We start from the raw sequence: 27273 nt of genomic DNA on the forward strand, positions 1-27273 counted from the left end.
AAGAAATGATTAAATTATGAGAGAAGAATTTAGCATTCAAAAATAATTCAGAGCAATTTATAATTCAAATACATTAAATCTGGAACAAATTCAGATAACCCTAGGATAAGAGGAAGGAGATGTGCCAGCTATTGCCACGTTGCATCCATATTTAATTATTTGAGAGATTTCCTTTGGATAAAGGTAAGGCAGGAAAGACTATACTAAAGGTAAGGCAGATTTTCTAACAAAAATAAGGACACAGTAAATTTTGTTACTCTATATGTAATTTTGTAAAGTTTAAACTACTGAATTTCCCATTGAGCCACTAATAATTGGAAAGAGAGGGGATAATAAGAACACAGAACAAAAAATGTGTATTAAACAATAATCAATAAAGGAATAGGTGAATAAAAACCCAATTTTTTAGTTCACACCAAATAATCTTGCTCAAATGCTAACTCAAGCCGGGGATCCATTTAGTCAAAGCCAGGAGGTTGAGGAAAATACCCTCTAAGCAATTGTCCCTCAGGCTAAATAAGCCAAGAATGGTGCAATAATACTGGTAAGCGGACATAAAACAACACTTAGGCCTCATGCACACGACCGTTCCGTTTTTTGCGGTTTGCAAACCGCGGATCCGCAAAAAACAGAAGCCGGCCATGTGCCTTACGCAATTTTAAAAACGGAACGGGCAGCGCATTGTAGACATGCCTATGTAGACCGACCAGCGCCTGCTGATCTGACCATCTAAAACATTATGCGCGAGGGCCTGCTGCTACTTTGGTGACTCTAGATAACCTGGGGCCGATCGCGCGTCCCTGTGATGGCATTGTAGACATGCCTATTCTTGTCGGCAAAACAAACAAGAATAGCACATGCTATATTTCTTTGCCAAAAAGGCAGTACCAGCCCTGCACAAATATGTAGAACAGAAGGTGGGTCAGTCCTTCAGACTGTCGGCGTCTGCCAAAGTGCATGGCAGCGCCGACTCATGGAGATGTAACTACAGTCAGGGACCGTACATGTCCTTTACGGCCCACTAGGTGAATGTGGTTCCTGCACAGTCACACTAGCAACTTGGCCAGGTGAACCCGCTTCCGCCTCCACGTTGCCACACGACAATGTCCGCCTCTGCCTCTTCAGCCTCCACTGCAGGGACAATTCACAGTGCCCCTCCAGCATACCACATTTGCAGGGCATGGCGGTGTCACGCTGTTCTGCACCTCGTTTGCCTGGGGGAATGGAGTCACATAGGGGAGGTACTGTTCCATGTCCTTCAGCAAGAAATCAAATCCTGGCTTTCTCTGAGACAAGTCAAAATCGGAACCATGGTGACCGACAACGGGAAGAACATGGTGTCTTCGCTGCGTCAAGGAGGGCTGAGCCATGCTCCCTGCATGGAACACGTGTTCAATCTGGTTGTCAAGCAGTTCCTGAAGTCTTCCACCCATCTGCAAGACATCCTAAAAATGGCCAGGAAACTTTGCATGCACTTCAGACACTCGTACACCACAAAGCACACCCTCCTTGAGCTGCAGCGGCAGAACGGCATCCCCCAACATAGGCTCATATGCGATGTTTCCACCTGTTGGAATTCTAAACTCCATATGTTGGACCAACTGTACAAACAGAGAGTCTGCAAACAATTTCCTGATGATCCAAGGGGAGAGGAGTACTCCCCTGTGTAAATTCGATGTCAGCCAGTGGCATCTCATGCGTGACACCTGCCGTTTGCTCAGGGCTTTTGAAGAGGCTAGACTACGGGATGAACAACATTATTCCACTGCTTCATGTCCTGGAACAGATGCTGGTAAATCTGGCTGGTCAGGGGACTGGAGACCTGGCACCTAGATCTTACGGCCACATGAGCCCTGTGGGGCTGAACTAGAGAAGGAGGATGAGATTGGAGCACATGCAATGTGTAGCGAAATGGTGGTTTTACTACTCAAGTGACAGGAGAGGAGGAGCATGAGGAGCAGGAGCAGCCAGAGGAGCTACAGGGCGATGAGGAAGATGAGACAGAGGACCCAGACACACAGTGGCAGTATGCAGTGAAGATGGAGGAAGGGAGTCCCTCCGAGTTACTTGGGCAAATGGCCCTCTGCATGCTCTACACCTTGTTGGACACTCGCTACTGGTCCAAAATGGGGGCCTTTTTTACACCCGCTGAAAAGGAGGACAAACTGAACTACCATAGAGACATCCTATGTAGTCAGTTGGCCGCTTCCTATATGCACCATTGTCCATTCTATCGCAGGTCAGAAAGAGGGGGACCTTTGCATTCACGTTCCACTGCCATGGCTGCTGGGGAGGGATGGGGTGGCAGGAGCAGTTCCAGCTCCATCAGCAGTAGCCTGAGTCTAGAGTCTAGTGAAGAATCTACTCACCATCAGCTAGACGTAGAGCATAGCCTGAACCAGCAGATGGTGGCATATTTGAAGTGCACCCTGCCAGCCATCATTGAAGATCCGCTGGACTACTAGGCAGCCAAACTGGATATGTGGCCGCCACTGGACGAGTTTGCCCTGGGAAAGCTGTCAGAGTCTGTGTTTAGTGCGGCGGGGGCCATAGTTACCCCAAGGAGAACGCGCCTGTCCACTCAAAATATTGAGAGACTGACCTTTGTCAAGATGAATCAGGCATGGATCAGCCAAGATTTCCACCCACTAATTCTTGATGCATCAGACTAGATCATCCATAGTGCCACACCAACACTTTGACAAAAGAGACTGGTTTCTTCTGGCTACCTGCCTTAGCTACTATTCTGATGCAGTAACCTTCCTGATGCCACACATCTGATGCCAAGTACTCCTTCTTTCACCCACCATCTTTAGTGGGTACTGGTATTGCCACCCACCTCCACACTATGTCCCCTGCCCTCCTATTGGGCAGACTAGATGGGCCAAATGGTTCTTATCTGCCGACACATTCTATGTTTCTATGTTTCTATGTTTCTGATGCTGCTCCTACCTCTACTCTATGTCACCTTGCCACTCTGTGGCCTCCTGATGCTGCCTCCACCTCAACACTATGAAACCTTGCCACTCTGTGGTCTCCTGACGTTGCTCCTACCTCCACTCTATGTCACCTTGCCACTCACTGGCCTCCTGATGCTACCGTCACCTCCACACTTTGTCTGATAGGCACTCTGTGGCCTCCTGATGCTGCTGCCACCTCCAAACTATGCCACCTTTCCACTCTGTCGTCTCCTGATGCTGCTCTTACCTCCACTCTTTGTCAACTTGCCACTCTATGGCCTCCTGATGCTGCCTCTACCTCCACACTCTGTCATTGTGCCACTCTGTGGCCTCTTGATGCTGCCACCACCTCAACAATATGTCACCTTGCCACTCTGTGGTCTCCTGATGCTGCTCTTACGTCCACTCTATGTCACCTTGCCACTCTCGGGCCTCCTGCACTGCCACCACCTCAACAATATGTCACCTTGCCACTCTGTGGTCTCCTGATGTTGTTCCTTCCTCCACTCTATGTCACCTTGCCACTCACTGGCCTCCTGATGCTACCGTCACCTCCACACTTTGTCTGATAGGCACTCTGTGGCCTCCTGATGCTGCTGCCACCCCCAAACTATGCCACCTTTCCACTCTGTCATCTCCTGATGCTGCTCTTACCTCCACTCTTTGTCACCTTGCCACTCTATGGCCTCCTGATGCTGCCTCTACCTCCACACTCTGTCATTGTGCCACTCTGTGGCCTCTTGATGCTGCCACCACCTCAACAATATGTCACCTTGCCACTCTGTGGTCTCCTGATGCTGCTCTTACGTCCACTCTATGTCACCTTGCCACTCTCGGGCCTCCTGACACTGTCGCCACCTCAACAATATGTCACCTTGCCACTCTGTGGTGTCCTGATGTTGTTTCTTCCTCCACTCTATGTCACCTTGCCACTCACTGGCCTCCTGATGCTACCGTCACCTCCACACTTTGTCTGATAGGCACTCTGTGGCCTCCTGATGCTGCTGCCACCTCCAAACTATGCCACCTTTCCACTCTGTCGTCTCCTGATGCTGCTCTTACCTCCACTCTTTGTCACCTTGCCACTCTATGGCCTCCTGATGCTGCCTCTACCTCCACACTCTATCATTGTGCCACTCTGTGGCCTCTTGATGCTTCCACCACCTCAACAATATGTCACCTTGCCACTCTGTGGTCTCCTGATGCTGCTCTTACGTCCACTCTATGTCACCTTGCCACTCTCTGGCCTCCTGACACTGCTGCCACCTCAACAATATGTCACCTTGCCACTCTGTGGTCTCCTGATGTTGTTCCTTCCTCCACTCTATGTCACCTTGCCACTCACTGGCCTCCTGATGCTACCGTCACCTCCACACTTTGTCTGATAGGCACTCTGTGGCCTCCTGATGCTGCTGCCACCTCCAAACTATGCCACCTTTCCACTCTGTCATCTCCTGATGCTGCTCTTACCTCCACTCTTTGTCACCTTGCCACTCTATGGCCTCCTGATGCTGCCTCTACCTCCACACTCTGTCATTGTGCCACTCTGTGGCCTCTTGATGCTGCCACCACCTCAACAATATGTCACCTTGCCACTCTGTGGTCTCCTGATGCTGCTCTTACGTCCACTCTATGTCACCTTGCCACTCTCGGGCCTCCTGATACTGCCGCCACCTCAACAATATGTCACCTTGCCACTCTGTGGTCTCCTGATGTTGCTCCTTCCTCCACTCTATGTCACCTTGACACTCTCTGGCCCCCTGATGCTGCCACCACCTACACACTATGTATTCTAAAACAAGAATATATAGCAATATAGCGGATATAAAAAATAAAAAAAGTTAAACAATTTTGCTAATATAGTGGTATAATGTTTTTTTTAATAGTTGTAATTTTATTCCAATCTGGACTTCAGATGAGAAAAAAATTACAACTATTAGACAGAAGATTATACCACTATATTAGCTAAATTGCTCTATATTCGTTTATTTTTCAAAACTTCGCTATATTGCTATATATTCTTGTTTTTTAATATTACGAATATTCTAAAATACGAATATATATGAAAATTTGCATCACAAAATGTCTCATTACGAAAATTCGCAACCAACACTACTCCTAACGAATATTCGAATTTGCGAATATTCGACAAATATTCTACAAAATATTTGCGAAATATTGCAAAATTGGAATATGACCCCTGCCGCTCTTCGCTATTTGAAAACAGCATGGGGTGGATGTCTAGATGCATCTTGGACTCCCAGGTTGCAGATGGGAACAATGTTGTCCGAGTAGTACGCCAATAATACGCACAAAACCTAAGATAAAATCAATTTAAGAGGACAAATTGTTAGGAAACATTCTTTCCTGTATATTTACTTTTATATAAAGTGCAAGTGCTGCCAAAAATTATAATGAAGAGGCACGCCAATACAACCTGTATATCACATAAAGGAGTGCCTCATTTACTTTGTGGTACAAATGTTCAGGTAGTGGGACTCCTACACTCATAAAGCCTATGCATTAACTGAAAGGGCTGCAAAAATTACAAGGAACCGGCACTCCAATACACCCTTTGTTACGCATAAAGGAGGGCATCGTACACAGCCTTGAAAAATTATGATTGATTGCCTGCTGGTGATCCTCAAAAACATTTGGAGCAAGTGCCTGCTGATCTGACCATCTAAAACATTATGCGCAAGGGCCTGCTGCTACTTTGGTGACTCTAGATAACCTGGGGCCGTTCGCATGTCCCTGTGATGGCAACGATCCATTTGGATGTCTGCCCTATCAACTTTCGATGATATTTATACCCCAAACCATGTATACCATGGGTAATGGGGGACTCATGGTTCGATTCCGGAGAGGGAGCCTGAGAAACAGCTATGGCTACCACATCCAAGCAAGGCAGCATGTGTGCAAATGACCTATTAGGTATAATTAGGTGAGGGCCTGCAGGTGAGCTGACCCTGTAAAAGATTGTAGGTGAAGGCCTGCTGTTGATCATCAAAAACATTTGGAGCAAGGGCCTGCTGATCTGACCATCTAAAACATTATGGGAGAGGGCCTGCTGCAGCTTTGGTGACTCTAGATAACCTGAGGCTGATCGCATGCGCCCATGATGGCGACGATCCATTTGGATGTCTGCCCTATCGACTTTCGAATGTTATTTTCAGCGCAAACCATGGTGACCACGGGTAACGGAAGAATAATGGTTCGATTCTGGAGAGGGAGCCTAAGAAACAGCTACGGCTACCACATCCAAGCAAGGCTGCATGCTCGCAAATTACCTATTAGGTATAATTAGGTGAGGGCCTGCAGGTGAGCTGACCCTGTAAAAGATTTTAGGTGCGGGCCTGCAGGTGAGCTGACCCTGTAAAAGATTTTAGTTGCAGGCCTGCTGGTGAGCTGACCCTGTAAAATATTTTAGGTGCGGACCTGCTGGTGAGCCGACCATGTAAAAGATTTTGGGTGCAGGCCTGCTGGTGAGCTGACCCCCTAAAAGGTTGTAGATGAGGGCCTTTAGGTGAGCTGACCCTCTAAAACATTATATGCGAGGGCCTTCAGGTGAGCTGACCCTGTAAAAGATTGTAGGTGATGGCCTGCTGGTGAGCTGACCCAGCAATACATTATATGTGAGGGCCTGCTGGTGAGCTGAGTCTCCCAAAAATTTTATACGAGGGCCTGCTGGTGAGCTGACCCTGTAAAACATTGTAGGTGAGGGCCTGTTGGTGAGCTGACCCTATAAAACATTATATGCGAAGGGCATATATGTGAGGGCATTATATGCGACAAATAAGAATGTGTTAATATGATGGAAGAGGAGAAAGAGGATGAGAAAAGGAAGATTCAACCATATACCCTTATTTGTGGTGGAAGGGGTGCATGGAAATACAGTGTATTCAGTACATTATAAACAACACATTTAAAGTGCCTTTATGTTCATCGGCTTTCCTCTGGTGGAGTTGAGAAGTCACGGTCAATCCAGGCCTTGTTCATCTTTATAAGAGTTAACCTGTCAGCATTTTAATTTGATCAGATGGCCAAAAGAGGAGAGAAGGTGCTCATAGGTGAGGGTAAACAGATAGATGTCCCTTCCCCCTAACCAAGATGAGTGAATTTACTCACCTGGTTTGGTTTGCACTGATTGTGGTGCAACCTTGGTGGAGGGAGGTTCGAAGAGTTGTGGTTGTCTGGGTTGGTGCTGCCGGATGGTGTCCGAAACAACCCTGGGCGGGGGCCAAGCCGCCACTTGGGTGGGTATTGGAATATATAAAAAAGGTCTCGTCTGCACTGGATACGTGCGGCGAGCCAATGGACTTAAGGCGCAAATCACAAATCCGAGCTTGGATACGAGATTTTTTATTTTGAAAAGACGACGCGTTTCGGGGTACTCAGGACCCCTTTATCAAGTCTGTATCCTTGGCAACATGAGCCCGCTGGTGCAATCTCCTGGAGGTCCCTTTCAGAATGAATGCTGATGATTATTGCTGGAGAGTGTCCTGCTGTTGCGGCGCTGCTGTGCAATTTACAGCGCTACTGCAGTGTTGACAGACCGGCTGAAGCTGTCGACTTGCGGAAATGTGCACACACGCGGCACACCTTCACCAGTAGCTCAGGCAAATTGGGGTAGGTTTTGAGAAACCACTAAACCACTAAGTTTAAGACGTGGGCTAGGCATGGGATGTGTCTGAGCTTGCCGAACTCCAAAGCCGCCCCCCAAGTTATGGCCATTAGCAGACACAACCATGACTGGTTGTAGGTTGAGTGGTAAGGTTGTGCTGTTTGTCCCCTAAGCATATCAGCTTCAGCACGGCTTGTTGTCGATTCCCCACTGCAGTGCTACACTGCTTCCAGCTACCGACAGATGGCTGACTGGTGCTGCACGTGGATAATTCGGAGATGGAAGTGGAGGAGGAGGCGGAGGAGAAGTGGGATTTAGAGCCAGTAAAGTAGGTTCTGGCGGAAACCCTGATCGACGTAGGGGCCCGCAATCCTTGGCGTTGGTAGCACCTGTGCCATCCCAGGGTACAACTCACTCCTGGCCTCCACAACATTCACCCAGTGTGCCGCCAAGGGAAATGTAGTGTCCCTGGCCGAATGCACTTGTCCATGTGTCCGTGGTTAATTGGATCTTTCCAGTAACTGCGTTGGTCTGGGCACGTGTGATGTTACGGGACACATGTTGGTATTAGGCAGGCACGGCACACCTTAAAAAATAGTGGCGGCTGAGGACTGCATAACGCGGGACGGCCGCTGACATCAGGCTGCAGAAGGCCTTAGTGTCCACAAGCCTAAATGGCAACATTTCCAGGACCAGTAATTTGGAAAGCTGCGCATTTAGTGCTATGGCCTGTGGGTGGTTGGCTGTTTATTTTCGCTTGTGTTCAAAGGCCTGGGGTAAGAACATTTGGACGCTGCGCTGGGACATGTAAGTGGATGTGGTCGCTGATAGTGCTTGCAATGGTCCAGTTGCAGGGCAGGAGGAATCCTGGCCTGCGCCTTCGACAGGGGATTGGCCAGCATGTAACATAGGGGAAGATGATGCAGTGGTGAGACCTGCAGACACAGATTGTGGACCCAGACATTTGTCCCACTTATTATGGTACTTGGATTCCATGTGGCAGATCATGCTGATGGTGGTGAGATTGCTAGTGTTCACTTTTGTCATCCGCACTTTCCTCAAAAAAGCGCCATACTGTGGAACATCTACCCCTTGGCAAGGGAGATTTCTGCAAGGGGGAGCTCCGTGGAACAGTTGCGGTCTTGTTTGGTGTGGTCTGCCTTCTCCCTTTTGGCACCCTGCTACCTCTTCCAGCCTGTTGTGGTGCTGAAGATCCCTCCCACTCTGTACTGCTGTCCTCGCTCAGCTTTCCACCTTCCCTGGTTGGGTCAGTGACCTCATCGTCTACCACCTCCTCTTCCACTTCCTCACTCTGCTCACCCTCCTGACTTGTTGACCTAACCACAACCTCAGTGATTGCCAACTGTGTCTCATCCTCTTAATCAACCTCTTGAGACAGTAATTGCCGTTGACTTATGGTCAACGGTGTCTTATCATCATCCACCGTCATGTTCTTGTGACTGTGGATTCTGAAGAGGATGGGAATCAGGGCACAAGATCTCATGTCCCTCTTCAAGCGTGCTTGGCAAGAGGGCCAAATCAAATAATGGCGATGTAAAGAGGTCCTCGGAATATCTGAGTGTGAGATCACTTGTTTAGCTAGACTGTACATGGTGGCAGGAAGGAAGATCAGGGTGAGGATTGTGTTGACCAGACTCCTCGCCAACTGAGACTGGACTTGGTGGAAGACAGGGTGGTGCTTAACTGACTGGAAGCATTATCTGCTGCAATCCAACGGACCACCTGCTCTCACTGGGCTGACTTTGCGAGCATTGTCCTGCACCGCCCTGCAAACTTGTAAATGAAGCTAGGTATCATGGATGACTGTTGTCTATTTCTTTTGTGTGTACCTGGTGTTTTCCCCTTCCCCATTACACGTTACAAGGGGTGAATGACTATGTGTGGTTGCTGACTAGGAATATTAAGTTAAAGGTTAACTCTTGGAAGTTGGGTCCTAAGTTTATCGGTCTTTATAAAATAGTTGCAGTCATTAACCCCCGTAGCATTTTGCATAGATCTACCTCAAACTTTGAAAATTCATAATGTTTTTCATAAATCGTTGCTCAAAAAGTATATTGCACCTCCGGAACCATCACCTTTTCGTCCGTCACTCCCTTCAATATCTGGTACATTGGAGGGGTTATAGTCCAGAACAAAGAATGTGGGTGCCAGCTTTGGAAGTAAACACCAGAAGGTTAATTCCTTCTTTCCACATTTCTCACCTGGAGAAACCTGGTACTGAGTGTCTGGTGGCCCCTCGTAGAAAGGGGGTACTGTCACGAGGGTGTCATGACCTATTGCTGACCCTGTTGTGCCTGGGGTCAGAAGGTCGCAGTGGGTGGCTATGCGCTCGATTTCTCAAGAGATCGCTCCATGACCTAATGGCGATGATAGATTCCGGTCCAGGTTTTCCTACTTAGGTTTGCAATCCTTTTTGTCCCATTTAACAATAAGTAGCTTTTCCTTTTAGCTGTTCTTTGTTAGCCACTCCCAGCTACTATATATTCTCTGTTACCTGCCATCTCAGATGTGATAACATGTTTTTTTTTCTAAAATGCTTTTATTGCGTAAGACCAAAATAAAATAAAAAAATAGACACATTAGGTATTGCTGCGTCAGTAATGACCTTCTCTATAAAAATATCACATGATGCTGTAAATGGTGAATGCTGTAAAAAAAAATGAAACTGTGCCAAAACAACAATTTTTTTTGTCTACTTGCCCCATAAAGTGTAATATTGAATGATCAAAAAATATTATGTATCCAAAATTGGTACCAATGAAAATGTCAACTCTTTCTATAAAAACGAGCCCCAGCACAAGTCAATCGGCAGTAAATAGGTCTTTTAGAAAATAGAGACACAAAAACATGATTTTGTTTCAAAAAAGCTTTGTTATATAAAACTGAAACAAACAAAAAAAGTAGACATGTTTGATATTACTGGGTCTGTAAAAACCTGCTCTATAAAAATATCACATGATCTAACTTGTCATAAGAACATTGCAAAAAACAAGAAAATTAAACTGTGCCAGAACAACCATTTTTGGTAACCTTGCCTAACAAAAAGCGTAATAAAAAGCGATCAAAAATCATATGTACCCCAAAATAATATCAATAAAGCTGTGACCTTATCCCATAGTTTCCAAAATGGGGTCACTTTTTGGTTGTTTCTACTCTAGGGGTCATCAGAGGGGCTTCAAATGGTACATGGTATCTAAAATCCAGTCCAGCAAAAACTGCCTTCCAAAAATCATACAGCTCTCCTATTCTTCTGCGCCCTGCCGTTTGCCCTTACATCAGTTTACCACCACATGTGGGATGTTTCTGTAAATCGCAGAATCAGAGTAATAGATTTTGAGTTTTGTTGACCGTTGGTGTATTACAGGAAAAAATGGTTTTGGAAATGTTCTTATTATAAAATTTTAATAATTACTGCTAAAATGTTAAGCCTTTTAACGTAAGGGAATGGGGAATGTTAAGTAATAACTATTTTGTTAACTATCTATATCTGCCTTAAAAGCAGAGAAATAATAAATTTGAAAATTTTGAATTTTTTCAAGTTTTCTGTAAATTTAGGATTTTTTTTTATAAATAAAGGTGATTTATATTGACTCACATTTACCACTACCATGAGTCACAAGAAAACAATCTGAGAATGGCTTGGATAAGTAAAAGTGTTCCAAAGTTAGTACCACATAAAGTGGTCCTTAACTGCCTCCGAACCGCCTAGCGCAGGATCGCGGTCAGGAGGCGGCTGTCTGAGGCAAAGTCACGCGTTGGTGCGTCATCTCGCGAGACGCAAGATGACGCTCAAAGCCGGCCCGCGCATGCGCATCGCGGGCCGGCAAAAGTTAGAGGGGTATTACATCATCAGCCTGCCAGCCAATGATCTTGGCTGGCAGGCTGATGATTTAAAAAAAACTAATCACAAGCCATTTAATACCTTATATTTATAAATATAAGGTGTTAAATGGCTTCTCTGCTCCTCTGCTGGTCCTTTTGGTCGGTTGGTTCCAGCAGAGGAGCAGACATCACAGTGAGTACACCAAACAGCACTCTTAGCCCCCAGATCACCCCCCATCACCCCAATTAACCTCTTGATCGCCTCTGTCAATCACCTAGTGAAAGGGAAAAAAGTGATCAGTGTATTGACTGTTAGGTTTTAGGATAGTTTAGGCCCCTTGGTTAGGTAGTTAGCGATCGTTTAGCGCCTAGCCCACCGCACCGCAGTCACTGATTCGCTAATTAGCGTATCGCTAATCAGCATTTGTACTTTTACAGTATCTGTAAGTGATCAAAACTGATCACAGTCAGATCTATAATAGTATTAGTGTCACCTTAGTTCACCCTCCACCCAAAACGCAGTGTTTGCCCGATCAGGCCTGATCGGTCGCCCACACGTGCGTTCACCCACGCCCGCCCCGCCGCAGTGACAAAAAAAAATCTTTTTTTGATCATTGCACAATCACTTATAAAAAAAAATCTGTTTTGATATTTTTTATCATTTGCAGCGGCCTCCGGTACTTCGCTAGCCTCCCATTTGTAAGACAGGCTTGTTTTTTTTCTTGGATAGTCTCCGGGAAAACCCCCTAAATTTTGTAGTCCAAATGTCAAACAAGGGATATTCTTCTGAAGAGGCCTACAGGCTTCTGACCCAGTCGGATGAGGAATGGGAACCCTTATCTGACGAATCCAGCGGGTCAGAATATGAACCTGTAGAAAGCAGTGGCAGTCTGACCCAAAGTTCGGACGAGGAGGTTGAGGTCCTTGATACCAACAGGCGTACCCGGCCCTGTGTTGCTACACCACAGGTTGCGCAGGAGCCGCTTCAAGGGCAGCAGAGTGGGGCTGGCGCTGTCGGATTACATGGTGAGGCATACACCAGCAGTGCAGCCCACCCTGGACCTAGTACCAGCACTGCTGTACAACATGGTGAAGTGGCGAGCACCAGAAGGGCAGTTGAAGCTGGTACGATGGTACGTGCAATAGTTACCCCTTCGCAGCCACCGCACAGACAGGCCCATAGAGACCCTAGAGTCCCTGAGGTGCTGGCAAACCCTGATTGGCAGTCCCCAACTTCAGCCGCACCATTAGTTCCCCCTTTCACCGCCCAGTCTGGAGTTCGGGTTGAGACAGCTCAGATCGGTTTGGCACTGGGATTTTTTGAGCTGTTCTTGACTGCGGAGCTCTTGGACATAGTCGTGGCAGAAACAAATCGGTATGCCACTCAATTTATAGCCGCCAACCCGGGAAGCTATTATGCCCAGCCTTTCCGGTGGAAACCCGTCCAATTTTCCGAATTAAATTTTTTTCGGGGCCTTCTCCTCAACATGGGTCTAACAAAAAAGCATGAATTGCGGTCATATTGGTCCATGAACCCAATTCATCACATGCCCATGTTCTCTGCTGCCATGTCCAGGGCACGATTTGAGGCTATCCTGCGTTTCCTGCACTTTAGCGACAACACCACCTCCCGTCCCAGAGGCCACCCAGCTTTTGACCGGCTCGACAAAATTCGGCCCCTCATAGACCACTTCAAAAGCAAATTTGCAGATTTGTATACCCCTGAGCAAAACATCTGCGTAGACGAATCCCTTATACATTTTACCGGGCGCCTTGGCTTCAAACAATACATCCCAAGCAAGCGCGCCTGGTATGGGGTCAAATTTTATAAGCTCTGTGAAAGGGCCACAGGCTATACCCACAAATTTCGGATCTATGAGGGTAAAGACCCTGGAGCCGGTCGGTTGCCCTGACTACCTGGGGAGCAGTGGGAAGACAGTCTGGGACTTGGTGTCACCCTTATTTGGCAAGGGGTACCATCTTTATGTGGACAATTTCTACACAAGTGTGCCCCTCTTCAGGCATTTGTTCCTAGAACAGATTGGCTGCTGTGACACCGTGTGACCTAGTCGCCGGGGCTTCCCCCAACGGCTCGTTACCACCCGTCTTGCAAGGGGGGAGAGGGCTGCCTTGTGTAATGAAGAACTGCTCGGGGTGAAATGGAGAGACAAGCGTGACGTTTACATGCCCTTCTCCATTCACGCAGACACGACAATACAAATTGAACGAGCAATCAGTGTCATTGAAAAGCCCCCCTGTGTCCACGACTATAATTCGCTCATGGGAGGGGTGGACTTCAATGACCAGATGTTGGCTCCTTATTTAGTTTCCCAATGCACCAGATGCTGGTATAAGAAGGTGTCTCTATATTTAAATCAATTGGCTGTATATAATAGTTTTTTTCTCTACAGTAAGGCTGGGAGAACAGGATCCTTCCTCAAATTTCAGGAAGAGATCATCGAGAACCTCCTGTATCCAGGAGGTTCCGTGGCCCCATCCACCAGTGTAGTGAGCCGTCTACACGAGCGACATTTCCCCAATGTCGTTGCTGGTACCTCAACCCAACCGTCACCCCAAAAAAGATGTTGTGTCTGCAGCAGGAGTGGAATAAGGCGTGACACCCGCTATTTCTGTCCTGACTGCCCTGACCACCCTGCCCTATGCTTAGGGGAGTGTTTCTGGAAGTACCACACACAGGTACACTTAGCATAGGGATTGCATCTCACAGTACAGGCACACAGGGCTATTAGGGCCGATTCACACAGAGCTGCTGCAAGCCTCTCCTTTCACCTAGGACAAAGTGCATAATGTACTTCGCCACATCTTTGGGCGATTTGCGCTTTGCACATTGTCCCATGGGTAAGGAGAGGTTTGTCCTATAAAGGTAAAAAAAAAAACAAAAAAATCACCGGTAAGCAAAAAAGTTAACGTTCTGTTCAAAAAGTTAAATAAAATTTATATGTTCCGTTCAAATGTTATTATAAAGTTAATAAATTTATTGCATTGCGGCCTTGTTTTTTCTTTTTTCTTTTCCTTTTTTTACCTTCCAGGTGGACCAACCGATCGACTAGCTGCAGCACTGATGTGCATTCTGACAGAAGCATTGCGCTGCTGTCAGATTACACAAAAGTCGGTGTATGCGGCGCTACACAAAAGTCGGTGTATGCGGCGCCAGGGCATACGAGCTAAGTGGGTATGGATGTTGGGCGGAGCTCCTATGTCCTGGCAGACGCCTTTCCCCTCCTTTTTTTTTTTGGGTAGAGATTTTTTCATCCACATTGATCGATGCGAATGAAGAAATCTGTGCCGTTATTTTTTCTTTCAGCCCAGAGGCTGAACGGAAAAAAAAAAATCTCATTACCTGTATGCTCAATGTAAGGAGAATAGCAGAAACTACTAATGCTGGCCATACATGTAATGATTGCGGAGACCCTCAAATGCCAGGGCAGTACAAACACTCCACAAATGACCCCATTTTGGAAAGAAGACACCCCAAGGTATTCGCTAAGGAGCATATTGAGTCCATGAAAGATTGACATTTCCGCTAACTTGTGCCAATTTTTTTTTTTCTATGAACTCGCCATGCCCCTCATTGAATACCTTGGGGCGTCTTCTTTCCAAAATGGGGTCACATGTGGGGTATTTATACTGCCCTGGAATTTAGGGGCCCTAAAGCGTGAGAAGAAGTCTGGGATCCAAATGTCTAGAAATGCCTTCCTAAAAGGAATTTGGGCCCCTTTGCGCATCTAGGCTGCAAAAAAGTGTCACAAATGGGGTATTTCTGTACTCAGGAGAAGTTGGGCAATGTGTTTTGGGGTGTCATTTTACATATACCCATGCTGGGTGAGATAAATATCTTGGTAAAATGCCAACTTTGTATTAAAAATTGGGAAAGGTTGTCTTTTGCCGAGATATTTCTCTCACCCAGCATGGGTATATGTAAAAAAACACCCCAAAACACATTGCCCTACTTCTTCTGAGTACGGCGATACCACATGTGTGACACTTTTTTGCAGCCTAGGTGGGCAAAGGGGCCCACATTCCAAAGAGCACCTTTCGGATTTCACAGGGCATTTTTTACACATTTTGATTTCAAACTACTTCTCACGCATTAGGGCCCCTAAAATGCCAGGGCAGTATAACTACCCCACAAGTGACCCCATTTTGAAAAGAAGACACCCCAAGGTATTCCGTGAGGGGCATGGCGAGTTCCTAGAATTTTTTATTTTTTGTCACATCTCTAAATCATTAAATTTATGTGTTTCATTCAGTCCCATTGCTACAGGTATAACGTCAAGCACCTAGTCATGCAGTCTGCCTTATTTAGACCAGCATTTTTCAGCATTTTCATCAGCATCAGGAACTTCATTGCATGGATTTTCATGACCAAGCAGCTGCATGCAAGATTGAGTACTGTAAACCATGTCACCACTGGACGATACAGCAGTGGAAACTCATTCTGTGGAGTGACAAATCACACTACTCTATATGGCACTCTGATGAACAAGTCTGTTTGATAAACGCCAATGGAAAGTTACCTGCCTAACTGCATTGTGCCAACTGTAATGTTTAGTGAAGGGGCATATTCCCATGGGGTTGTATTTCAGTGATTGGCCTAGACCACTTAGTTTCAGGGAAGGAAAATCTTCAGTAAGACATTTTGGGCAACTGTATGCTTCTACTTTTGTGGGAACAGTGTGGGTAAAGACCTTTTCTGTTGCAGCATGATTGTGTCTCAGTGCAAAAACCAAGGCCCATAAAGGCATGGTAGGGTAAGTTTGTTGCGAAAGAACTTAAATGGCACCCACAGAGCCCTGAATGAACCACATCAAACACCTTTGGAATAAACCAGAACAGAAATGGCAAGCCAGGCCCTTTCGTCCCACATCAGTGTCTCACATCATAAAAGCTCTTAAGGGGAATGGGCAAAAATTCCCACAGACACACTCCAAAATTTTGTAGAACGCCTTACCAGAAGAGTGGAATCTGTTTTAGCTGCAAAGGGGGGAACCAATTCCATATTGATGCCTACAGATTTAGAATGGGATGTCATAAAATCTCCTGTAGGTATAATGTATAGATTAGAGATGAGCAAATCTCAAAATATGTATTGGTCCGTTTGAATCAGCCAAGAAATTAGTTTCAGGTATGAATCAATTCTATTTGAATTAAAAGTGCTTTAAATGCCTGGAAAGTCTTCGTCTCCGTCTCTGTGTCTTGAAAAACTCTATGATAAACTGTATAAAACATGTTGATAATATTGACTTTACATTTAGTGTACTTTTTAACAGTGCACATTGATAAGAATAGACAAATATTCCCTTTGTGTCTTCTAAAATCGGAAGTTTTATTTTTCAACTAAGATCTAAAATTGCAGTGGATTATATTCATTATTAGACTAAATTTCCTTAGGCCCACTAGAGAAAATTATTCTGGAAGCCTGCTCTTTGCTAGACCTTAGTAGATCTGCTTTATAAGGGGCCCTGTTTTATAAGACCCCTTATTGTGTCAAAGCTTGGGCCCTTCAGAGGATCCTCTGGCACTTTGGTGAGCCAGTAAGACCTTGGTTATTTTTACCAGACAAATTGCATGAGTAAATATTTTATATTGCTTTCTATTCAAAAACTGGGATAAACAGTGTAAAATTTGTTTCAAATTTCATGAACTACAGATACTGCGACAAAAACTTTGTAAGCAGAAATGCTTAAATGCGTATATATAAGCCTTCTCTGATTAGATAGATTGCATTTAGGAAGGCTTTAGCACAACCACATTCCACAGTTCGAAAACAGGAGAAGTCTGCCCTTGAATTGCTCCTTAACTTCAGGAGTCAAGAGCTTAAGCTGTCGTTCCCTGGCATTTAGGATGTCCTCATGAGCCTCTCTGAAGAGCTCTGACCCCAGAGCATCCTCAACTCTCTGTTTCCATGCTTCAAGCGTTGGTCTTTCTTCAAAAATGGGTACTCCACTTGCAATTACCTGCAGAATGGAGAACAGGAAACTCAAAATTATCAAAGATGTATACAATATTTTAATACTAAACTGAAATAAGTTATTATTGCTGATCAGTGGGTAGCACTGCATCATACTGTAGTTATGATTTTGAATCTAACTCAAGGAGTTCATATAATCTACCTGTACTAGTGTGGAATTCCTCCAGATATATTGGTTTCTTCTCACACTACAAAAGCTTTCTGATAAAACTTCAAAAAGTCATTATCTACTTTCTGTTTATAAATACAATGCATTGAGAAAGTCAGAAAGTTCACATTTTGCTATGTTGCGGCCTTCTACTAAAATTTTAGGGCCTCCTATTTCTCTGGATCATCTTGAGATATTTCAACATCTTGCCTGGAGTCCACCTGTGAAAAATTAAGTTGATTGGACCTGATTTGGAAAGACACACTCCTGTCTAGATCTCACAATGCAAATCAGAGCAAAAAACAAGCCATTGTGAGGAAAAAACTACCTGTAGAGCTCAGAGATTGAAGATACTGAATGAAATCTCACTCGAGGTCAATCCGCGCGAGGTCAATCCGCGCGATATTTTCCTCGGTATCTTTAATCAAGATGGATGCAACGGCCTGTCAGCAAGCAAATCGATGAGGTGAGTATTTTTTTTTTTTTGCTGTCATTTCAGGAAAAATAGATTCCAATTTTTCCTGAAATTCAGATTAAAGGCAATTTGTTTGGCTTCGATTCAATGAACACTAGTGCAAATCTTGCATCATACTCAAGAAGATTGGATACTGTAATTACTGCCAATGGTGCTTCAACCACTGTAAGTACTGAGTAAAAGTCAGAAATATTTATGTCAATGCAATATTTTAGTTTTTCCTTTTTCAATAAATTAACAAAGATTTCAAACATTCTGTTTTCACTTTGTTATGGGTATTGAGTGCAGATTTTTTTTTTTACTTTAGTACAAGACCACAATGGAACAAAACATGAAAAAGTTAAAGGGTCTGAAGACTTTTCAAATGCATTAAATATTATATAATAAAATGATGGATTGTTCAGTGTTTAAACTAGGCTTTCTACTGCCACCTTCTGGAAATGGCTCCCTATAAATCAATGTGCGACTTTTTTTAGGAACCTTGGAACATGAAAAGGAAAAATAGCCAAACCAAATAGGGTGCTTGACCGTCATCAGTACCAAGTAGGATTCTGGCCTGTCATGTTCCAAGGCTTGTTTTAAAGTTTGACATTGACTTATAGGGAGCCAAATCCAGAAGGTGACACTTATGGGACAGTTTTCATTCTCTGTGAGATATATAAACCTTCTACTGTGTCCAGATTTGAAATTAGAAACAATAACAAAGTGTTATCCAGTATGTCTAAATGGAAAAAAAAAATGGTTTCATAATACAAAAGAGAAGGCATTTTTTTTGTATTTTTCAAGAAAGATGTAATGGGGTATTCTTATCCACCCTCCGGACATATAATCAATAATATAAAATACAATATCTATGAATGAATCTATAAGATATTGCCGCCAGTAGCAAGCATTAGGTCTTGGCTGAACTTTTTGAGGCCCATTATTTATTGTGTAAAAAGTTTGTTTTACAAGTTTTGTATTCTGATAATCGAGTCCAACCATGGTTTGATTAGTAGCCCATGGGCAAACGTTATGGGGTTGGCCTGTTTCTGGCTAATGTTAATCAATGTGTATGTAAAATGGCTATATGGTACTTATTAATATATGTAGCCTTTGTTGTTATTCTGTACCTGTAATATTTTAGATATTTCACAAGACATACACCTTGTTGTCCAAGTCTGTTCTGCTGTCCACACTGAGGTTCTGTCCATAATTTGGCTGCTAATCCAGGGTCATTTGACCAGGCAAATAACTCAGTCTTCTCCATTGAAATACATTGCACCTGCCATCTGCACTTGTACTGGTGGGAGTTTAGTACAATGTGTTTGAATGAAGGAAACAGATGTGTCTGGTCACATGACCTTCCATCAGCGGCCATCTTATAGACAGGACCTCTATGCAGACAGCACAGAAGATCTGCCCAAGAAGGGGACATGGGTTATGAAACTGAGCAAACATCACAGAATATTGACAAAGACTTACTACATTAGTAAGTGCCTAACTTCATTTTACATACACGTTGGTCAACAGTAAGTTGCCAGCCGCTTTAAATAGTTGTCTTCGTGTAAAAGGGTTACCTAAGAGCAGGACAATTCACACAAAAAATTATAAAATGAATTTGTTTTCTTATTCCAAGTCTGTTTCCATGTTTCTGGAATATCATATAAATTCCTCAAGCTTTTGACCATATACTGCAGGGATGGCCAACCTGAGGCTCTCCAGCTGTTGCAAAACTACAACTCTAGGGATGAGCGAACTCGAACTGTATAGTTCGGGTTCGTACCGAATTTTGGGGTGTCCGTGACACGGACCCGAACCCGGACATTTTCGTAAAAGTCCGGGTTCGGGTTCGGTGTTCGTCGCTTTCTTCGCGCTTTTGTGACGCTTTCTTGGCGCTTTTTGAAAGGCTGCAAAGCAGCCAATCAACAAGCGTCATACTACTTGCCCCAAGAGGCCATCACAGCCATGCCTACTATTGGCATGGCTGTGATTGGCCAGAGCACCATGTGACCCAGCCTCTATTTAAGCTGGAGTCACATAGCGCCGCCCGTCACTCTGCTCTGATTAGCGTAGGGAGAGGTTGCGGCTGCGACAGTAGGGCGAGATTAGGCAGATTAACTCCTCCAAAGGACTTGATTAACTGATCGATCTGCAGCTGTGGATCATTGAGCTGCTGATCCTCAATTGCTCACTGTTTTTAGGCTGCACAGACCGTTTGTCAGTCTCATTTTTCTGGGGTGATCGGCGGCCATTTTGTGTCTTGTGGTGCGCCAGCACAAGCTGCGACCAAGTGCATTTAACCCTCAATGGTGTGGTTGTTTTTTGGCTAAAGCCTACATCAGGGTGAAGCTGTGACACCAAGTGCATTTAACCAGCAATAGTCTGTTCATTTTTTGGCCATATACAAAATCAGGGGCAAGCTGCGCCTGTCACCAAGTGCATTTAACCCTCAATGGTGTGGTTGTTTTTTGGCTAAAGCCTACATCAGGGTGAAGCTGTCACACCAAGTGCATTTAACCAGCAATAGTCTGTTCATTTTTTGGCCATATACAAAATCAGGGGCAAGCTGCGCCTGTCACCAAGTGCATTTAACCCTCAATGGTGTGGTTGTTTTTTGGCTAAAGCCTACATCAGGGTGAAGCTGTCACACCAAGTGCATTTAACCAGCAATAGTCTGTTCATTTTTTGGCCATATACAAAATCAGGGGCAAGCTGCGCCTGTCACCAAGTGCATTTAACCCTCAATGGTGTGGTTGTTTTTTGGCTAAAGCCTACATCAGGGTGAAGCTGTCACACCAAGTGCATTTAACCAGCAATAGTCTGTTCATTTTTTGGCCATATCCCAGTCTAATTCTGTCACTAAATCCATACCGGTCACCCAGCGCCTAAATACTAGGCCTCAAATTTATATCCAGCTAAATCTGTCCCTAGTGCTGTAGCTGGGCGAGTTATTTAGTGTCCGTTCAAGCACATTTCTTGTTCTGGGTTGAAATACAATTCCCAATTTAGCAATTTCATAATTTAGTGGTTCCTGCTATATCAGAGCTCTTTGAAATCTATCCCAAAAAGGGTATATAATATTGAAGGTGCACATAGGGTCATTCAGAGTAACTTCACACACACCCGCTACTGTGTATTTCCAAGTCTAATTCTGTCACTAAATCCATACCGGTGACCCAGCGCCTAAATACTAGGCCTCAAATTTAATTCCCTCTAAATCTCTCGTTACCCACCGCTGTACTGTTGTTGCTGGGCAAGATATTTAGTGTCCGTCAAAGCACATTTTTTGTTCTGGGTTGAAGTACAATTCCCAATTTAGCAATTTCATAATTTAGTGGTTTCTGCTATATCAGAGCTATTTGAAATCTATCCCTAAAAGGGTATATAATATTGAAGGTGCACATAGGGTCATTCAGAATAACTTCACACACACCCGCTACTGTGTATTTCCAAGTCTAATTCTGTCACTAAACCCATACCTGTCACCCAGCGCCTAAATACTAGGCCTCAAATTTAAATCCCTCTAAATCTCTCGTTACCGTTGTCCTGTTGTAGCTGGGAAAGTTATTTAGTGCCCGTCAAAGCACATTTTTTGTTCTGGGTTGAAGTACAATTCCCAATTTAGCAATTTCATAATTTAGTGGTTCCTGCTATATCAGAGCTATTTGAAATCTATCCCAAAAAGGGTATATAATATTCAAGGTGCACATAGGGTCATTCAGAATAACTTCACACACACCCGCTACTGTGTATTTCCAAGTCTAATTCTGTCACTAAATCCATACCGGTGACCCAGCGCCTAAATACTAGGCCTCAAATTTAATTCCCTCTAAATCTCTCGTTACCCACCGGTGTACTGTTGTTGCTGGGCAAGATATTTAGTGTCCGTCAAAGCACATTTTTTGTTCTGGGTTGAAGTACAATTCCCAATTTAGCAATTTCATAATTTAGTGGTTTCTGCTATATCAGAGCTATTTGAAATCTATCCCTAAAAGGGTATATAATATTGAAGGTGCACATAGGGTCATTCAGAATAACTTCACACACACCCGCTACTGTGTATTTCCAAGTCTAATTCTGTCACTAAACCCATACCTGTCACCCAGCGCCTAAATACTAGGCCTCAAATTTAAATCCCTCTAAATCTCTCGTTACCGTTGTCCTGTTGTAGCTGGGAAAGTTATTTAGTGCCCGTCAAAGCACATTTTTTGTTCTGGGTTGAAGTACAATTCCCAATTTAGCAATTTCATAATTTAGTGGTTCCTGCTATATCAGAGCTATTTGAAATCTATCCCAAAAAGGGTATATAATATTGAAGGTGCACATTGGGTCATTCAGAATAACTTCACACACACGCTTCTGTGCATTTCCAAGTCTAATTCTGTCACTAAATCCATACCGGTGACCCAGCGCCTAAATACTAGGCCTCAAATTTAATTCCCTCTAAATCTCTCGTTACCCACCGCTGTACTGTTGTTGCTGGGCAAGATATTTAGTGTCCGTCAAAGCACATTTTTTGTTCTGGGTTGAAGTACAATTCCCAATTTAGCAATTTCATAATTTAGTGGTTTCTGCTATATCAGAGCTATTTGAAATCTATCCCTAAAAGGGTATATAATATTGAAGGTGCACATAGGGTCATTCAGAATAACTTCACACACACCCGCTACTGTGTATTTCCAAGTCTAATTCTGTCACTAAATCCATACCGGTGACCCAGCGCCTAAATACTAGGCCTCAAATTTAATTCCCTCTAAATCTCTCGTTACCCACCGTTGTACTGTTGTTGCTGGGCAAGATATTTAGTGTCCGTCAAAGCACATTTTTTGTTCTGGGTTGAAGTACAATTCCCAATTTAGCAATTTCATAATTTAGTGGTTTCTGCTATATCAGAGCTATTTGAAATCTATCCCTAAAAGGGTATATAATATTCAAGGTGCACATTGGGTCATTCAGAATAACTTCACACACACACGCTTCTGTGCATTTCCAAGTCTAATTCTGTCACTAAATCCATACCGGTCACCCAGCGCCTAAATACTAGGCCTCAAATTTATATCCCGCTGAATTTGAATACAATACATTGGGCCAAATAATATATTTGTTGTTGTGGTGAACCATAACAATGAGAAAAACATCTAGTAAGGGACGCGGACGTGGACATGGTCGTGGTGGTGTTAGTGGACCCTCTGGTGCTGGGAGAGGACGTGGCCGTTCTGCCACATCCACACGTCCTAGTGTACCAACTACTTCAGGTCCCAGTAGCCGCCAGAATTTACAGCGATATATGGTGGGGCCCAATGCCGTTCTAAGGATGGTAAGGCCTGAGCAGGTACAGGCATTAGTCAATTGGGTGGCCGACAGTGGATCCAGCACGTTCACATTATCTCCCACCCAGTCTTCTGCAGAAAGCGCACAGATGGCGCCTGAAAACCAACCCCATCAGTCTGTCACATCACCCCCATGCATACCAGGGAAACTGTCTCAGCCTCAAGTTATGCAGCAGTCTCTTATGCTGTTTGAAGACTCCGCTGGCAGGGTTTCCCAAGGGCATCCACCTAGCCCTTCCCCAGCGGTGAAAGACATAGAATGCACTGACGCACAACCACTTATGTTTCCTGATGATGAGGACATGGGAATACCACCTCAGCATGTCTCTGATGATGACGAAACACAGGTGCCAACTGCTGCGTCTTTCTGCAGTGTGCAGACTGAACAGGAGGTCAGGGATCAAGACTGGGTGGAAGACGATGCAGGGGACGATGAGGTCCTAGACCCCACATGGAATGAAGGTCGTGCCACTGACTTTCACAGTTCGGAGGAAGAGGCAGTGGTGAGACCGAGCCAACAGCGTAGCAAAAGAGGGAGCAGTGGGCAAAAGCAGAACACCCGCCGCCAAGAGACTCCGCCTGCTACTGACCGCCGCCATCTGGGACCGAGCACCCCAAAGGCAGCTTCAAGGAGTTCCCTGGCATGGCACTTCTTCAAACAATGTGCTGACGACAAGACCCGAGTGGTTTGCACGCTGTGCCATCAGAGCCTGAAGCGAGGCATTAACGTTCTGAACCTGAGCACAACCTGCATGACCAGGCACCTGCATGCAAAGCATGAACTGCAGTGGAGTAAACACCTTAAAACCAAGGAAGTCACTCAGGCTCCCCCTGCTACCTCTTCTGCTGCTGCCGCCTCGGCCTATTCTGCTGCTGCCGCCTCGGCCTCTTCCTCCGCCTCTGGAGGAACGTTGGCACCTGCCGCCCAGCAAACAGGGGATGTACCACCAACACCACCACCACCACCTCCGTCACCAAGCGTCTCAACCATGTCACACGCCAGCGTTCAGCTCTCCATCTCACAAACATTTGATAGAAAGCGTAAATTCCCACCTAGCCACCCTCGATCCCTGGCCCTGAATGCCAGCATTTCTAAACTACTGGCCTATGAAATGCTGTCATTTAGGCTGGTGGACACAGACAGCTTCAAACAGCTCATGTCGCTTGCTGTCCCACAGTATGTTGTTCCCAGCCGGCACTACTTCTCCAAGAGAGCCGTGCCTTCCCTGCACAACCAAGTATCCGATAAAATCAAGTGTGCACTGCGCAACGCCATCTGTAGCAAGGTCCACCTAACCACAGATACGTGGACCAGTAAGCACGGCCAGGGACGCTATATCTCCCTAACTGCACACTGGGTAAATGTAGTGGCAGCTGGGCCCCAGGCGGAGAGCTGTTTGGCGCACGTCCTTCCGCCGCCAAGGATCGCAGGGCAACATTCTTTGCCTCCTGTTGCCACCTCCTCCTTCTCGGCTTCCTCCTCCTCTTCTTCCACCTGCTCATCCAGTCAGCCACACACCTTCACCACCAACTTCAGCACAGCCCGGGGTAAACGTCAGCAGGCCATTCTGAAACTCATATGTTTGGGGGACAGGCCCCACACCGCACAGGAGTTGTGGCGGGGTATAGAACAACAGACCGACGAGTGGTTGCTGCCGGTGAGCCTCAAGCCCGGCCTGGTGGTGTGTGATAATGGGCGAAATCTCGTTGCAGCTCTGGGACTAGCCAATTTGACGCACATCCCTTGCTTGGCGCATGTGCTGAATTTGGTGGTGCAGAAGTTCATTCACAACTACCCCGACATGTCAGAGCTGCTGCATAAAGTGCGGGCCGTCTGTTCGCGCTTCCGGCGTTCACATCCTGCTGCTGCTCGCCTGTCTGCGCTACAGCGTAACTTCGGCCTTCCCGCTCACCGCCTCATATGCGACGTGCCCACCAGGTGGAACTCCACCTTGCACATGCTGGACAGACTGTGCGAGCAGCAGCAGGCCATAGTGGAGTTTCAGCTGCAGCACGCACGGGTCAGTCGCACTACAGAACAGCACCACTTCACCACCAATGACTGGGCCTCCATGCGAGACCTGTGTGCCCTGTTGCGCTGTTTCGAGTACTCCACCAACATGGCCAGTGGCGATGACACCGTTATCAGCGTTACAATACCACTTCTATGTCTCCTTGAGAAAACACTTAGGGCGATGATGGAACAGGAGGTGGCCCAGGAGGAGGAGGAGGAGGATGAGGAAGAGGGGTCATTTTTAGCACTTTCAGGCCAGTCTCTTCGAAGTGACTCAGAGGGAGGTTTTTTGCAACAGCAGAGGCCAGGTACAAATGTGGCCAGCCAGGGCCCACTACTGGAGGACGAGGAGGACGAGGATGAGGAGGAGGTGGAGGAGGATGAGGATGAAGCATGGTCACAGCGGGGTGGCACCCAACGCAGCTCGGGTCCATCACTGGTGCGTGGCTGGGGGGAAAGGCAGGACGATGACGATACGCCTCCCACAGAGGACAGCTTGTCCTTACCCCTGGGCAGCCTGGCACACATGAGCGACTACATGCTGCAGTGCCTGCGCAACGACAGCAGAGTTGCCCACATTTTAACCTGTGCGGACTACTGGGTTGCCACCCTGCTGGATCCACGCTACAAAGACAATGTGCCCACCTTACTTCCTGCACTGGAGCGTGATAGGAAGATGCGCGAGTACAAGCGCACGTTGGTAGACGCGCTACTGAGAGCATTCCCAAATGTCACAGGGGAACAAGTGGAAGCCCAAGGCCAAGGCAGAGGAGGAGCAAGAGGTCGCCAAGGCAGCTGTGTCACGGCCAGCTCCTCTGAGGGCAGGGTTAGCATGGCAGAGATGTGGAAAACTTTTGTCAACACGCCACAGCTAACTGCACCACCACCTGATACGCAACGTGTTAGCAGGAGGCAACATTTTACTAACATGGTGGAACAGTACGTGTGCACACCCCTCCACGTACTGACTGATGGTTCGGCCCCATTCAACTTCTGGGTCTCTAAATTGTCCACGTGGCCAGAGCTAGCCTTTTATGCCTTGGAGGTGCTGGCCTGCCCGGCAGCCAGCGTTTTGTCTGAACGTGTATTCAGCACGGCAGGGGGCGTCATTACAGACAAACGCAGCCGCCTGTCTACAGCCAATGTGGACAAGCTGACGTTCATAAAAATGAACCAGGCATGGATCCCACAGGACCTGTCCGTCCCTTGTCCAGATTAGACATTAACTACCTCCCCATAACCATATATTATTGGACTCCAGGGCACTTCCTCATTCAATCCTATTTTTATTTTCATTTTACCATTATATTGCGATGCTACCCAAAGTTGAATGAACCTCTCCTCTGCCTGTGTGCTAGGCCTAAATATATGCCAATGGACTGTTGCAGTGGTGGCTGACATGAAGCCTGATTCTCTGCTATGACATGCAGACTAATTCTCTGCTGACATGAAGCCAGATTGTCTGTTACGGGACCTCTCTCCTCTGCCTGGGTGCTGGGCCTAAATTTATGACAATGGACTGTTGCAGTGGTGGCTGACGTGAAGCCTGATTCTCTGCTATGACATGCAGACTGATTCTCTGCTGTCATGAAGCCAGATTGTCTGTTACGGGACCTTTCTCCTCTACCTGGGTTCTGGGCCTAAATTTATGAAAATTGACTCTTACAGTGGTGGGTGACGTGAAGCCTGATTCTCTGCTATGATATGAAGACTGATTCTCTGCTGACATGAAGCCAGATTGTCTGTTACGGGACCTTTCTCCTCTGCCTGGGTTCTGGGCCTAAATTTATGAAAATTGACTCTTACAGTGGTGGGTGACGTGAAGCCTGATTCTCTGCTATGATATGAAGACTGATTCTCTGCTGACATGAAGCCAGATTGTCTGTTACGGGACCTTTCTCCTCT

The 27273-nt window shown here is 45.8% G+C and overlaps 1 protein-coding gene across 1 annotated transcript in view; it reads right to left on the reverse strand.

Moving 5' to 3' along the window:
• Positions 1-16595: 16595 nt before the first annotated feature.
• Positions 16596-27273, reverse strand: part of LOC122932920 (glutathione S-transferase theta-1-like) — a 40601-nt gene continuing 29923 nt past the window's right edge. Inside the window, exon 5 of the mRNA XM_044287602.1 lies at positions 16596-17405. Within this exon, the coding sequence (XP_044143537.1) occupies positions 17187-17405 (219 nt within the window). The 3' untranslated portion in view covers positions 16596-17186. The remainder of the gene's footprint in view (positions 17406-27273) is intronic.

Source organism: Bufo gargarizans, chromosome 1 (genome assembly GCF_014858855.1).
Source record: "Bufo gargarizans isolate SCDJY-AF-19 chromosome 1, ASM1485885v1, whole genome shotgun sequence".
NCBI lineage: Eukaryota > Metazoa > Chordata > Amphibia > Anura > Bufonidae > Bufo > Bufo gargarizans.